Source organism: Chlorocebus sabaeus, chromosome 24, assembly GCF_047675955.1.
Source record: "Chlorocebus sabaeus isolate Y175 chromosome 24, mChlSab1.0.hap1, whole genome shotgun sequence".
NCBI classification, from domain to species: Eukaryota; Metazoa; Chordata; class Mammalia; order Primates; family Cercopithecidae; genus Chlorocebus; species Chlorocebus sabaeus.
The window spans coordinates 28,417,696-28,434,618 of record NC_132927.1 but is presented as its reverse complement, the minus strand read 5'-3'; the positions used below and the strand labels follow the sequence as shown (position 1 = coordinate 28,434,618).

Below are 16,923 nucleotides of genomic sequence, written 5' to 3'. Positions count from 1 at the left end.
TGAATCTGAAAATTCCATTTATTAAAACACATACATTGTCCATGTGGGATGAAAATGTGCACATCACATTCAGGTTTTCCTGCTTTAACATTTCTGTAGTTCTCTCTTTGAAACACACACTCCACAGATCTTATATAGGAAAAATGTGAACAACTTTTGGGCTGCAAAACATTAATGCATACGTAATAATTCATCATTGCCAAGAGCAGCTAGAAGCAAATATTTAGGAAGAAAAAGAAGTATAAAAATTCCTAGAGACAGCATGCTTTATTTTCTTAAAATTCCATATGTGACTATGAGTGTATGGAGAAATCGTTTGTTGTTTGATTTTTAAATGTATTGTTTAATTTGTCCTTGGTAGGCAATCTCCTTCAAATATTATTAGCAAAATCAGACATAGATCAAAGTATTTATTTGCATCTTCTGACTGAAATTAAGCAGTACTTGGTTTCAAATGTTTTAAAAATAACACCTTTAAACTGGAGTTGATATTGAAGATCATGTAAAATTGTTCTTTATAGACTTTGTATTCTAAATATGAAGTTTATTGTTACTACTTATTAGTTAATTCCATGGCAGATTTTCATTACTATTGAATATATTATACGTAGAAACTAGGGTCTTAAATAATTAAGTTGACTTTTCCTGTTAGTTATTCCTTAAGATAAAATTATGCTGGTGATGGGACTGTTGAATTTCTCAAGAAATTAAACTCTTTAGAGGCATAAGTAATCGAAAGACTTTTTCCCCTGAATAAGTACAAATACCAATAAGCCAAAACTCATATAAAGATTTTCGTATTATAATTCCATACTGTAAGACATAAAATTATGAAAAAGCCAAAACATTTTCCTTAAAATGCTCCCTAGAAATTGTAATTCCATCTTAACTGCTCCAAAGATCTAGATTTACATGGAAATATAAAGAGTCCTTCTGAGAAAAGGAAATGCTATGAATAGTGGAAATCGTCTGGGCCTTCTAATGATGCCTCAATCGCTACCAAAGAGTGCTTTATTCATTCATGCCTGTTTTCATGTGACCACATATTCAATTCATGCTTTGGCCCATTTAACAACTGTGATATGTTTTAGCTTATTCCACAGTGTTACTAAGCTAATTGTACAATGCTGTAGTTTAATAAATACTCTGCTGTTTCTTTCACCCCTAAATCTTCATGGGTGTCCTGACTGTAACAAAAACCCCACAATTTGAAGAGAAGCATCTGGTTACAGAAGTGCATTGATACATTTCACAAATGTTTCAGTATCTTCTTCTCCTCGACCCCAGCATGAGCTTTAATTGGATGTATTTATTCTTTCACCCACATGCCCATGAAGGAGCTAAGGAAAACATTTACCAAGTCTGTTTCAAAATCTGTCCTTGGCATAGCAAATCTTTTTCTCTTCCTTTTTCATGCCTTTAAAAAAAAAAAAAAAGGAGAAAGAGAATAGAGAGGAAAGAGGGGAGAATAAAATTAATTGGGAGATGGAGATGGTATTTAGGGATTTGAAAGCAAATGAGATGTAAGAGAGGGCCTCTTTGACTGAAAATGACACAGAAAAAGGTGATCAAGCCTTCCAGGGCCTGCTGTTACTGATGGAGACTACAGCTACAATGAAAAATTACTCTCACTACCATATCTTGGGAAAGGAGCACTCTAGTTGCCAGGAATTTGTAAATAAAGACCAAGAGACTCTAACAAACAAGATGGAGAACAAAAACAAAGATTCCATTAAAAAATTTGTTAAGTGAAAAACCAAGACCATCTCAGTGGATAGAAGAGCCAGAACTCTTCCTGGTAGAGTCGGCTGTGGGGACTGCACCTGCTGCCCAAAGAATGGCGATTTGAGGTCCTTCTGAAGAGCCACAGTTCTGAGAATGGTCACCTTCTCTGGAGCTGTGGGTTTATTTCTTCCAATACTTGAACAAAGGAGGGCCATGGTTTTCTTCTTAAGAGCAGAAAAAATGTTCTTTTAATCTAGAATGTCCATGATTCAGGGAAGGAGGGAACTTGCTCATACTCATGGCAAAAGCACTTCCCAACTCATGGTGAATCCTTAACTCTCCTGCTCGATGACAGCTGTGCTGCCCTGGGTCACGGATAAACCAAAATGCTTTGGATTCTGGAAAACGTATTGAAGAGGCATTTATACCACTATTAACTCAGAGGTATTTTAGGCATGGCTAAGGCTCTGAAGTAATCTCAATTTTCAAAATACTGAGATTTCCTTTCCTCCCCAGGGTCTTTCCCCTCTCATTTCCTTTCCTGGCTTTAGAGTAAAACAACAAAACTTCTGAATGGATGTAACATAGGGACATTTTCATGCAATATTACTCAAAAATTGTCACAAATATATGAAAGCACCAGTCACAACACATGATTTACTTTTACTTGCAGAATCAAAGCTATCATGTACACATGTTAGGAATAGTGAAAAGAGAACACAGACAACCGGCATTTTTTGTCATTGTTACCATGAGGATACACCATGGGGAACATCTCCCTAAACATTTTATGTGATCATTCTTGGAGTTCAATCTGATAGACAAGTCCAGCCTTATCTCCACACTACTCTAATGGGAAGGGGTGGAAGGAGGGGTAGAGGAGAAGGAAAAAAGAAAAAGAAAGGCACAATGACTGTACATCAATGCCATTAAACAGAATTTCAGCTACACGGACAGCGCAGCTTATCAAAGGGTATTCTAAAGACAATATTCATTCCAAGAAGGTCATACATATCTTACCTCAGTACAGCTGTCTGTTTTAATTGTTATTCTTTAAAATATGAAGCAGAAACATGAGGATTTTGGGGGGGACTGGGGGATAGCAGAAAAGAGGTGACACCAATTTTATTTTTATATATTCCCCTCCTCCAGGCAGTTCGGCAGAATCAGATCTCTTAACTCAGGATGTGGATCAGCTTACATTCTCATAAAGGGGACCAGATCTTTAAACATGCATAGCCTGGAGTTTCCAGGATGGTTCTCCTCGCGCTCTTCAAATGCCGTGGACTAGAAAGGTGCCCACTTTGCTAAAAACTCTACGTCAATGTCCCAGGAGCCCGGAGGCTCTTCAGGCCCCTCTTGAAGACTTAAAGGATGGCACAGAAAAACTTCTTCTCCCTAAACGGGTTTTCTGAAGCCGGAACAGGGGTCAGGAGGGGATCTTCCTTGGCATGCGCTTCACAGTAGGCCATCAAATCTGCAGCTGCCTTGGACACCTGGAAAAGGAGACAAAAACAACCAACACTGGAATCTGGTACAGTCAGTCAAGGCCCAAGGCTTTGGAGCCCAATGTCCCGGCGTCACATCCTTGCTCCATCGTTGTGTGAAAGTGAAGCAAGATACTCAGCCTCTAAAAGCCTCTGCTTCTTCATCTGCAGAGAAGAAAGTTGATGACCCTGACCTCACAGGATTCTTGCCAGCAAGTCTGGGACTAGGTTAAGTTGAGATAGAGTCTCGCTCGGTTGCCCAGGTTGGAGTGCAGTGGCTCGATCTCGGCTCACTCCTGGGTTCAAGCAATTATCTTGCCTCAGTCACCCTAGTAGCTGGGACTACAGGTGTGTGCCACGGTGCCTGGCTAATCTTTTGTACTTTTGGTGGAGATGGGGTTTCACCATATTGGCCAGGCTGGTCTTGAACTCCTGGCCCCAAGTGATCCATCTGTCTCGGCTTCTGAAAGTGCTGAGATTACAGACCTGAGCCCCTGTGCCCGGCCCTCCTTCACTTTTTGTGCTCCGATATCTCATTGCCCCACTCTAGTCCCAGCCCTGGTAACAAGGGTTAAATGAAATAATCCATGTAAATCATTTAGTGTCTGGTACATAGCAAGCTTTCCACACAGGCTAGCCATTATTATCCTTTTGTAGCCATGCCTCGGCTTCAGGAGTTGTGCTAGGGATGCTTAAAGCCATGTCAGTTTCTCTTTTTAAGCAGACACATCAGGAGGTATATCTATGTACACACACACTATATAATACATATTTTTATATATCATATACATTAAAGTGTTATATCTGTGACTTTAACCAAGCATTGTGCCCTTTAGTGATGTTTCACTGGGAGGCTGTCACTGATTCTGGCGATGCTGTCATTTCTTGGAACACATTTGTAGCTGCTTGTTAGGAGTTCCCTGTAGTACCTTCCTTTGACCATCTTCACCAGAGGAAATTTTTACTACATGAGAGGGTGGATTTAGTTTCAGGAAATAAACTAAAAGTCATCTATAGCTACATCTGGGGACTAGGTAAATGATCAACCTGGGGAATGCCATTTGGGGTCAAATTTATGATATAAAATAACAGATTTTCACATGAAAGCAACACCACTGTACTACTATGAAAGCCTTTCAAGCAACTACTGAAAGGATATCAAAGGAACTACTGAAAGGATAATCTAATGTAAGATTGGGGTGAATTATATTATTACTAAAGGTAGTCACTGCCCCTCCCTACAAGTGGGACATACATGCCCACATGACGACACCAGACTTGCCCAGTGACATAAGCTTGCTCTGGCCAGAGAGACGTGAGCAGAATTTATATGGATAACTTATGGGCAGAAGCTTTAGGAGCCAATGCACAGTTTGCCATGTCCCTTCCTCTATGCTACTTTATCCAACTGAAATAATTTATGAGGAACCCTCCTAATTGATGCAGAGATTTTAACAAATGGCATAGTGGCCATACCCTTGATTTGTTTCTTGTCCCAGGGCTGAGTTGATTACACTTTTGTCACTCCTGCCTCAGCCTCCCGAGTAGCTGAGACTACAGGTGCATGCCACCATGCCTGGCTGGTTTTTCAAACATTTTCTTGCTATGCTGCCCAGGCTGGTCTTGAACGCCTGACCTCAAGCCATTCTCCCACCTCACCTTCCGGAGTCCTGGGATTACAGATATAAGCCACTGCACCCAGCCTTTGTTACTTAAGGCTACTTCAACTTTATGATTTACTGGTTGGGTAGGGAAATCAGTTTCTCTCTTCTCATCCCATAAACCCTTCAGCTTTTTGACTCTCTGTTCCCTTTGCCACAGAACAGAGAGAGGCAACATTCCAGACAGAGGCTGCTCTGTCTGCCAGCGTTCCTGATGAAGGTGACACGGTGTAGAGTGGCAGCTGATTTATGATTGACATGTGGTAGGAGTAAGAAGTGTGCCTGTGCTGTTGCAAACCCCCTGAGAATGAAGGGTAGGGCATCTTCTGTTACTACCACAACATCTAGCCAACCCTAACTGACACAAAGAGGTACAGGTATTGGTTCGTGTATTTGTTTCTTCTGGCTGTCTTGAACAAGTCATCACAAACTGGGTAACTTAAAACAACAGAAATTTATTCTGTCAGAGGCTGGCAGTTTGAAATCAAGGCATCAGCATGGTTGGTCCCTTCTGGAGGCTCTGAGTGAGAATCTGTTCCATGCTTCTCTCCTAGTGTCTGGTGGTTGCTGGCAATCTTTGGTGTCCCTTGGCTTACAGACATATCACTCCAATCTCTATTTTCATATAGAATTCTCTCCTGAGTATCTGTGTCTTTATGTGGAATTATCCTCCCTGTGTGTCCAAATTTCCCATCTCACCAGTTAGAGTCACCGTAATCCAGTATGATTCCTCTTAATTTGATTACATCTACAAATACCCTATTTCCAAGTAAGGTCACATTCTAAGATTCCAGGTGGGCATAAATTTTAGGGGACCCTAGTCAACCCAATACATGATATGTACGTAAAAATCAGTCTCACTCTTTAATAGACATTACAGTACTTATAAAAATATTTTTGTTGTGTAATTATTTTGTTCCAGACATTGAGTTAAATTTCCTCTTTTGATCTTCACAGTAATCCTGAGGTAAGAATTATTATCCTCTTTATATAGATGAAAAATTGAGGCTCAGCAGATTATGTAAGTTGTTCAATATCATACAGCAAAGCACACAGCAGAAAAAGAACTTGAACTTGAATGTGTTGCCATTAAGTCACAGCCATCTGCATATAAACTACTCAACTGTGGGCTTTGCTCCAAAGGTTGAAATTGAAATTCTTTATGAAATGCCTCTATGACAAAATGAAAGGAAACAGCCTGTTTATGTCTTAGCTCCCCTACATGAAAACAAAGGACGGACTTTCAGACTGAAGTGAGATCACATTTTTTCTTCTTTCTTTCTTCTTGTTTGAGCAATAGTCATTGTTACACCAAACAGGAGCTTAGCTGTTATGCAGTGGAGACTGTAAATCAGTGATATCTAAAATTCATTTGTTACGAAGAGAAGCAGCACTGTCCATCCCTACTCATCTGCAACACTCACATGCAACTATGTGGCATGAATATTCAAAATCTTTTTATGATACAGGAAGTGCTATACTAGGAAAATTTAATAACTTAGAGTTGCTCACATCTTTATATTTGAACATTTGATTCTGAATGGTTTCCTTCTTAAAATATATTATGTGTTTTATCTTGTTTCCTCAGTGAGATTGCAATCTCCTGTGGGCAATGCTTCAACAGTGTCAGAATCTCAGCAGTAATCAGAATAATTGCTAATATTTATCAGCCCTTGCTATGTGTCAGAACTGTGCTAACCACTTTACATACGGTATCTTATTTAATCCTTACAACAACATTATGGGTCACAAGCTATTATCATTCTCATCTTAAATATGTGAAGTGGAGGCTTCATTAAGTGTTTGCCCCAGGTCCCACAGCTCCTGAGCTACTGAGTTGTGAGTCTCAGTGTCCCTGACTTAATCTTCATGAACATTCCTCCTTTCTAACCTGTGGCTGTCTTCCTTGTCCTTTGCCTTATAATGAGTCACAGCAATAGTCTGCTTAGCGGATCTTTCTGCTTTCTGACAATCCCTGCTAACATTTTGCACACAGCTTCTTTTACATTCCTATGCCTACTTCCACGACGATTTCCCCACTAACTCCACAATATCACTCCCTTTTCTGACCTGTTGATTCTTCCTCCAGAGATATCTCTAATTTGGCTCCCTTCCTGTTATCTCTATTGCAGCTACCCCAGTTCATACTGCAGTCTTCTCTCTTTGTGATTACTAAAATAACTTTGTAAATAAAAAGCAATTAGTTTGGATTACCCCAGGGGTCCACAGATAGAATTCGGGGGGTGGTATGTGAACTTCAAATAATACAAAAAATTTCCATTTTTATTTTTCACTAACCTCAAATGGAAATTTAGCATTTCCTCTCATTATAAATATAGACAACACACTGTAGTAGCCTTAGCAGTACATGTGACTTCGCCACTGATAGAAACCAGATACTTTCAATCATACTATATTCATTGCAGACACCTCAACATTGCATTTATGTTCATCCACCTTATGACTGTAGGCCTATTAGATCTTACATAATCAGTTAACAAAGGAGTACGTTTGTATAACTACATCATATATATTTTAAAAAATTGATATTTTAAATATTTTAAAGAATATTATTTAAAATGTTTTATAAAAATATTCTAATGACCCTCATGTCAATATCATCAGTTTCTTTTGTATTTAAAAACATAATTCTGAGAAGGAGACCATAGGCTTCAGCAGACAGGCAATTGAGTCGAGAGCACAAAAATGTTTAATTATCTCAGTTTTAAATGACTTCCTATGTTCATAACTATGCAGGAGTAGTATTCTCCATCCTGTAGCTGGAAAGATATTTTTAAAATATAAGTGGAGTCCTATCATTCCCCTATTTAAAGCCTTCGATAACTTCTCACTGTAATTTGTAGAAAACCAAAACTTTGTAAAACAGCCTGTGGGTATTGTCATGTTCTGGGCCTGCCCCTCTCTCCAAGTTCATGTTGTAGCATTCTTCCCTCTCACATATCGCCTTTACTTTTCGAAAGCTCCAAGTTCTTTGTTTGCCTCAGAGTGTCACATATTCAGTATCCTATAACATTCTTCTCATCATCTCCTCAATGGGTTGGCTTCTTATCTTCCTTCAGAAGTCAGCAGAAATACCACCTCCTTGCAGAACCTTCACTGATCGCCTCATCCACAGTGACTTTCCTCATTATTCTCTCAGAGTACTTTCTCACATTCTTTTCTTTCACAGAAAGTTATAAATTGTGATAGCAAATTATGGACATCGTCTGTTTATTTGCCATTTAATATTTGCCTTTCCCTTTACGCTCTGGGCTCCACAAAGGCAGGGACCACACCTGTGTTATTTACCACCACATAATCAGTGCCTGACACATATTCAACACTCATAGTAACTGCTGAAGGAGTTCTCAAACATAATCTTCTTCAACAGATATTTCATGCAACGAACATTTACTGAGCATCTAATATGCCAGGTGTAGTCTGGATACTTGCAATAACCAGGGAACAAAATGTACAAAGATGCTTGTCCCTGTAGAGCTTGTATAGCATTCTATACTTCCGATTTTGACTATGATGGAGTAATAAGGGCCAACTAAACTGTCCTGCCTCAAATTAAAAACTGGGCAGAATATATGAAGAAATAATTTTTAACTGTTAGACAATAGGCAGCACAGAGGAGTGATACCTGAGAGAAGGGAGATAAGATAAATTCTACAGTTTCCCCAGCTTACTGTCTGCCACTGCACAGGGAGGGAGTACCCAGATAGAGTTCAGCAATCTCCCTGAGTTGAGGAGAGAAGAGCAGAGAAGAAAGAATTACACTGGGGGAGAGAAAGCTCTTAAGGCCTCTGGAGTATTCATCTGGAGTCTTTAGTTAAAAACTGATTGGCACATGCATAGGAGAAAACCACTTGAGGCTATGCAAAGAATATCAGGAAGGAGCAAGTAAAACAACCCTGGAGATCACGTAGGGACAGAGTAGAAAAGCTTCCTAGCACACGAGACATTAAGTAGAGTCCTAGCAACAATGCATGATGATAGTAGCAGACTGTAAACCACTGAATAAAAGAGCAAATTCCTTCCCAAATTCCAAATACTTTTTAACTTCAAAAAGAAAACAAATAGGTTTGTGTGGAGAAATCTGGAAAACGCATTAGTCAGGTAATGAAACTTAACATTACCAGTCAGTGACAATTTGAGATAATGTCCCACTGATAGAATAGAATGAAATGTATACTCCATTAGTTCTATGATATTAATGCCAAAGTTTTGTTACCTGAATTTAATTATAATTATCTGACAAACCCAAACTGAGTGACATTCTAAAAAATGGTCTATAATCTCCAAAAGTGTCAAGGTCATGAAGGTCACGGAAGTCTAAAGAACTGTGCCAGACAGGACAATTAAATGCAACAAATGATTCTGAACTCGGTCCTCTCGCCAAAAGGGACATTACTGGGATGATTTGCATACTTCAATGGGATCTCAGGATTAGAAGGTAGTAATGGGTTAAAGTTAATTTCCTGATTCTGATGATTGTATTATGAGTATGTAGAACAATGTCCTTACTTGTAGAAAATACACATTACAGTACTCAGAGGTGACAGGACATCTTTTGACAACTTATTCTCAGCTGGTTCAGGAGAAAACAAAATTCTTTGCAACATACATGCAACTCTTCCGTAACTTTGAGATTATTTCCAGAATAAAAATGACTTTGCAAAAGAAAAGGAAAAGAGAAATTAGAGATAGTGGATATAGATGATTTTTTCAAAGTCATACTGCAAAAAAATGTAAACAAATGAGGCAGTCGCTGGAAGGGAAAGTGGAGGGCTCAAGAAAAAAATCAAATTTGATTTAAGATGAAGAAATAACACCATGTTTGTATGATAATGGAAATGATGTAGAGAATCAAAAACTGATGACGCAGGATAGGCAGGAGGTGGAAGAATAAACTGCTGGAGGAGGTTTCTTGGTTAGAGAGATGGGATCTACTGCACAAGTGAAGGACTTCACTTTTGATCACACCAAGGATCTCCCCAGATTAGCAATTGCTAAAATCCTGCTATCCAGCATCCTCACCAAACCAGACTGGGACTGCAAACCAGGAAGTAAGGAGTTGTGGGGGTGGTGGTGGTGGGTACTCTAGACAGCTTCAATGAAGGCTACTGGACTGTGATTCTAGGCTCCAAAAAAAAAACAGGAGAATTACCTAGGAAGACTGCTTGACAATGCCAAGAGGAAGCAGTTGTCAGTAAGGATAAAAACCAGACCCCCAAGTTTAAACAGAAGGTAGAGATATAATCCATCTTCATTACATCTGAAATTGAGACACATCTTAAAATTGATGTTGCAAAATGCTTGCAAGCCATCAGGCAAAAAAATAAGCCTGGACAAGCTGTCATTGCCTATACACATGGGAAATTGCCTCTGCATTAAGGGTATCAGTCATAAAATCATGGCTTCAGTTGGGTTGCCTGCATTAATGGAGCCATCTAAGGTTGACTTAACTTTAATTTGTTTTTTAAAAGGATTTCAAAGATTATACTGGCTGGAGGCTTGAGATGGGAAGTGTATACAGAAAAACAATCCAACTGTTTCCTCCTACTCTGTACTCACACCACTCTACATACTTCTTTTCTGATACCAGATGTGTGGGTTTTCCCACACCAAGCAATTCTCTGGCCCACGTGGGTGTCCTACAATTTAATTTAATTCTGATACTATCTATGTGGAGATAGAAATAGATCCCACAGGTTAAAAGCTTAGTCTCACAAGACTGTCCCCGCCCCATTTCAAATGCCAATAGCAAGTAATAGGCCCCCAGGTTACTCACAACTTCTGTCCGACATGGGAACAAATCAGAGGTTCCCATGGCTACCTCTTCAGGTTGGATAATTTGCTAGAGTAGCTCACAGAACCCAAGAAAACAGTTCACTTGCTATCTCCAACTTATTGCAAAGGGTATTTTAAAAGCTATAAATGAAGAGTTGGAGAAAGAGATATATAGGGTGAGGTTTGGAAGGGTCATGAGGGTAGGAGCTTGTATCCGCTTGGAGTTGGGGTATTCCACTTTCCCAGCAGGTGGATGTGTTCACCAACCCCCAAACTCTCAGATCTCCATTTGTTGTTGTTGTTGTTTATTTTTAAGAGACACGGTCTCCTCTGTTGCCCAGGCTGGAGTGTAGTACCATGATCATAGCTCACTGCAGCCTCAAACTCTTGGGATCAAGTGATCCTTCTGCCTCAGTCTCCCAATTAGCTAAGATTACAGGTGCACACCACCTGGCCCAGCTAACTTTTAAATATTTGGAGACATGGGGTCTCAGTTTGTTGCTCAGGCTGGTCTCAAACTTCTTGCTTCAAGCTATCATCCTGCCTCAGCCTCCCAAAGTTCTGGGATTATAGGTATGAGCCACTGTGTGTGGCTCTGAACACTGTTCTTTTGGAATTTTTATAGAGGATTTGTCATGTAGGCATGATAGATTATTAGCTCATCTAGAAGCCCACCAAGAGTCGCCTCACTGAAACAAACTATGCTGTTATTACCCAGGAAATGACATAGGTCTTAGAAATCAGGGTCAAAGACCAAATACAAGAACGAAGATTGTCTTAGCCCCCTTATTTACAAAGGTTTTAGGAGCTCTGTGTCAGGAACTGGGGGCAGAGACCAATACATATATATCTCTTACTACTTCACAGCATGTTATTGTAACAGAGTATATATAGTCCTGGCAATGTGGGCAAAGACAAAAGAAACTGCCTAATCACTGGGAGGAGATCACAGAATTTTCAAATAAGGAGAGGTTGGTCTGATATTTATTTAGAAAGTTCTTTTACCAGGTCAAAAGCTGTTGGCTACTTTATTTATTTTTTTGTTTTTAATAGAGATGGGGTTTCGCCATGTTGGCCAGGCTGCTCTCGAACTCCTGATCTCAGGTGATCTGCCTGCCTCTGCCTCCCAAATTGCTGGGTTTACAGGCATGAGCCACCCCACCTGGCCAACTGGCTACTTTAAAGAAAGGCTTTATTTTTCCTTGAATCATTAATGGGTAACTCAAGTCAGGAAAATTAAAATCTATGTCAAGCAGTGTAAATGCATAAGAAAATTCAGTACTCTCTCATGTGTCTTGAAATTATACTAAAAATATGAAACGTGCTATGGAGAGCAAGATCACTAATGTAGGGAATGAAAAGCAGAAGTTATCATGATGCCTGCATCACCATGATGCCTGCATGATCATGATGACTGCACCACTATGATGATGGCAGCACTATGAGGTCTGTGTCACCATGATGACTGCATCACCATGATGTCTGTATCACTTTGATGCCCTACGTCGCCATGATGGCCTGCATCACTATGACGACTGCATCACCATGACGTCTGTAACAGCATGATGACTGCAACACCTTGATGCCATACATCATCATGATAGCCTGCATCACCATGATGTCTGTATCACTTTGATGCCCTACATCACCATGATGGCCTGCATCACCATGATGTCTGTATCACTTTGATGCCCTACATCACCATGATGCCCTACATCACCATGATGGCCTGCATCACCATGATGTCTGTATCACTTTGATGCCCTACATCACCATGATGGCCTGCATCACCATGATGTCTGTATCACTTTGATGCCCTACATCACCATGATGGCCTGCATCACTATGATGACTGCATCACTATAATGTCTGTGTCGCCATGATGACTATATCACCATGACTGCATCACCATGATGACTGCATCACCATGACATCTGTATCAGCATGATGACTGCAACACCTTGATGCCCCACATTACCATGATAGCCTGCATCACCAGGATGTCTGCATCACCATGTCTGCAATACCTTGATGCCCTACAGATCACCATGATGGCCTGAATCACTGTGATGCCTGTATCACTGCCAGTGGCCAAAGGTGAGCCTAAAGGATTTTTCCACTATGATTGTGAAGAATGCCCACAATCAAACTTTGATTGTGACACTAGAGAAAGTATAATTGTATGAACAAGTGTCCACTATTTTTGTATTTATAAAATCATGTGTGACTCTTCTAAGTTGTCTTCCTCTTCCTGCTCCTTCAAGGTGATATTAAACTGAATGTACTTATTGATAGGATTCTTTTTAAAGGAAGTAAATAATTTGCAAAACAGTCATTAAGCAAAGTATATTATATGTATTTATTTAATGAAAGAAGAAAGACATTCACTACTAGCATTAAAATAGTTACATTTTTAAGAAGGGAGAGTTTATCTGGTATAAAAACTAGGCTATTCAGAAAAATTCACTTCCCAGAGGTTTCAAATTACCAAAGTTATATAGTACTACTTCTATTGCTGTTAGATGTGATGCACAAGGCTAAATATGTACTTGGTAATTAATATCTATTGAACCTTTAAAAATTAATCAACCATCATAAAAATGAAGTTTTATGCTTCATTATTAATGTGTGCCTTACTTCAACTTTAAATGTGTTTGCTTCATTTTCAGCAAATTAAATGAATTAGCATTGGCCATCTTTGAACACAGCCCTTTCCTGTATTTAGTCCTTTGATACACTTTACTGATTTTATCATCCCTGATAATACTGTCAGTTGACCTAGAAGGAGGATTGTATTCCATTTTTCCTAATAAAATTGAATACAAGCATTTTAGGGAACGGATACTCTCAGCTCAAATGCTGGAAAAATACTCAAAATGTCCTAAACCTGGAATACATGTCCTCTCTCTAGTTCCAAGCATGGTGTCTAACTGGAACATTTCTCACTACAGGGTTCCATGAAGTTCAATTTCAATCTATTATCATAATCATCATAAAGATGACTTAATCATTAGAAATGTCCATATTCAGCTCACTAATTTATACATATTTGTCCTCGTTGTCGAGAAAGTCAGTCTGTTCTTTTTATACGTTAAAGTGTTTTAAACAGAAGGCACACTATAAATGCTAGATACTTATGATCATACAATGATGTGAAACAATTTATCTTCCTTTAAAATGACTAATTCCATCCTTTAAAAAAATATTTAATTTGAATTCCCCATTACCACAGTTTTATTTGTCCAGTTACATTCATGCTTGGAATCTCCAAGTCCATAAATGTAATTGGGAATGTCATGGGTAATATAGTAATGTTTTGTTGTATGACACTCTTAATATACAAATTTAAAGCTGTCTACTAAAAAAAGTTTTTACAAAATGCTTGTGCACCCCAGTACCATGAAAGATGCAAACAAGTGGACAACATGGTCTTTGAAAAGGACTATGTAGTTTAGGTGGAAAAATTTATTTGATGAAGATGAAACTAATTAGTAAATTGATTAGTAAATATGATCAGAATAGAAAGAAATTCATGAACAAGTAGGAACTTGAGCTGACCCCAAAAGGAGGAATAAGATTGGCAGAGGCAAAGAAATAAGGGGGAAGGGTATTCTCAGTGAGAAACCCAGAATAACCAGGGAGGTGACACTTTGCATAGCACACTTTTAGAACAATAAAGGGAATCACTTGGAAAGGTCTGTGGTGAGTATATGGGAGAAATGAGACATTTTTTCCTGTGGGTTCAATTTATGGAACAGACAATTAATTAAGAAGCAATAATTTTACCCATACTCCTGGCCTTGCATCTTATATCTTTTGCTCTTAAATCTACATTATTTTTCATAGTACTAATAGCAACTCCTGCCAAAGAGCAACTTTCCAGCTTACAATGATTCCCATTCCCATTCCCATTCCTCCAAATGGGCAGGTTAATTCCTAGGGTCTATGTCTGTATAATGGAGTTCAATTCGAATGTCAGTCGATTGAAGCTGGAGACAGCTCATTCTTGCTGGAACAGAGATGGCACTCTAGGACTATGTGCTATGGAGACTGAAAAGGATTGAATCAAGCCATCTCTTTTTTCATGGAGCTGGAACTATGAGTTGTGATGCTGGGAACCATGGGCAGTCATCTTGTGCTTACTATATGGACCTGGCAGCTAAAAAATCCCTTCTTCTCAGGAAAAGGAAGAGGCAGACACAGAGAGAGAAGCAGAGACAGGTGATGGAGCACTCGTAGTTCTCAATGGCCTTCCAGTTCTCGCTTCCACTGCCTATCCAGCCACATTTCTGCTCTTGGATTGAGACATCCTGTATCTTTTATAATCAGTACCTCTTTCTGCTTAAGCTAGCTTGGTTTAGATTCCTATTATTAGAAACTCAAAGAGTACTAATACAATGATGAATAAAGAGATTTACCAAAGCCCTGCTGTCCTTTACTTTTGTGCATGTTCCCTCCTCTTGTGCTCTAAGGACAAGATTTATTTCATTTTGTCTTTGGTTAGTGTTAGTGTGAGTCTATTGCTGTTTCATTCATCCAGGTGTCACAGTCTACAGCGCCTCTCTCCCCTTTCCCCTAACTCTCTTCCCAGTTTCATTTTATTTCTCTTTACCCTCTGTCCTTGAATGAAATCCTAACAAAGAAATACAAAGAGGCTGGGAGTATAATTTATACATGCCTGAGGCTTATGAACAGATAATGCGTTCACTTAGCCCAAATCTCCCAGGGTCTGTGATGTAAAGAAATAGAAAACAAGAAGGCTTAAAAAACAAACATGTTATTCATGTGACTATGTTATTCACAGAGTAGGGCTACTCTATGCAGCGTAATTTATTCTGGGGGTCACATGAGGGATAAGGCCACCGCCTGCTTAAGAGACCCTCAACAACTCCAATTCCAGCTGTGTCCCTAAATCCTCTTCTTAAGAGTCCTATTCTTTGCCACCTCAGTTGCAGTAGGTTCTGCCAGACATATATAAAGCCATTTCTATCCTTTATAGCTTGAAGAGGTCACTACTCTTACTGGAAAATCACAAGCCTGGGATCTTCAGAGAGAAGCCCCTTTCTGCTGACAGGATCGTGTATGGAAAGTAGGTGGAGAAGCCTGAATGCTCAAAAGCCTTGAAAAGACTTCTAAAGGCAGATAACCAAGCCCTAAACTAGCTAGCTGACAACCATGTCAACACAGTCAACGTTTTATCCAACCGCTCAACTAAAAATAATCTGTCACTTCACCACAGCAAGCCTGTCTGGCTCTGAGGTACACAGCAAATGCTGAAATACAGGCTGTTGCTATATTTCTTTTTTTTTTTTTTTTTTTTTTGAGACGGAGTTTCGCTCTGTCGCCCAGGCTGGAGTGCAGTGGCCGGATCTCAGCTCACTGCAAGCTCCACCTCCCGGGTTCCCGCCATTCTCCTGCCTCAGCCTCCCGAGTAGCTGGGACTACAGGCGCCCGCCACCTCGCCCGGCTAGTTTTTTGTATTTTTTAGCAGAGACGGGGTTTCACTGGGTTAGCCAGGATGGTCTTGATCTCCTGACCTCGTGATCCGCCCGTCTCGGCCTCCCAAAGTGCTGGGATTACAGGCTTGAGCCACCGCGCCCGGCTGTTGCTATATTTCTAACAATGTAAGGTCCAGTGGCGTCAAGTGGGATTCAGAGATTTGAATGTGAAGATCACCTAGGAAGGCAACTACTCACACCCAGTTTTTCAGGTTCATGCTTTGCTTCTTTTTTAGTAGTGATTTACTTGTGTCTCTTCAAAGGGCAATCAGAGTGTGGGGCTGGCTTCTTTCTGATGACATTTGGTAACTTTGCTTCTTAGATAACTTGTTTGCATCAATAACAGGCCTTATTCAATTTTTTTTGTAGCCCCCAACTAGGTCAGGGATCTCTGAGAGCAAGAATCATGTTTTTGTCTATCTCCATCTCTTTAGAACCTAACAAGCCCTTGCAATTTAGAAAGCTCTCAGTAAGAGAGCTTTATATAAGTAAATGAATCAACAACTGAACAAACAGCAAAAATCCAACCTTATAATGAGGATCTAGGAAAACTTTTTAAAGGATCTAATAATTTGATCTGAATCTTTAATGATTCAGTGCAGTGAAGTGTTAAGTAAAGTCAGGTAAGTAAAGCAGCAAGGTAGAGAGGCAAAGGAGATTGGATGTTCTAGGAATTTGAAATTTCCATCAAAAGAATTAAAAGTGGTTCTACATGGCATGCAGAAAAGAGAGCAGGAATGAAGCCGAAGAGATGAC

General features: G+C 39.6%; 1 protein-coding gene across 4 annotated transcripts in view; it reads right to left on the bottom strand.

Annotated features, from left to right (window-relative positions):
- GNG2 (G protein subunit gamma 2) overlaps positions 1-16,923 on the bottom strand; it is a 128,429-nt gene continuing 111,506 nt past the window's right edge. For 3 of the 4 annotated variants that reach the window (XM_007986686.3, XM_007986689.3, XM_007986685.3), the window contains one exon: positions 1-3,221. In XM_007986686.3, the coding sequence (XP_007984877.1) occupies positions 3,093-3,221 (129 nt within the window). In that variant the 3' untranslated portion in view covers positions 1-3,092. The remainder of the gene's footprint in view (positions 3,222-16,923) is intronic. The other variant, XM_007986688.3, reaches the window with a different exon arrangement.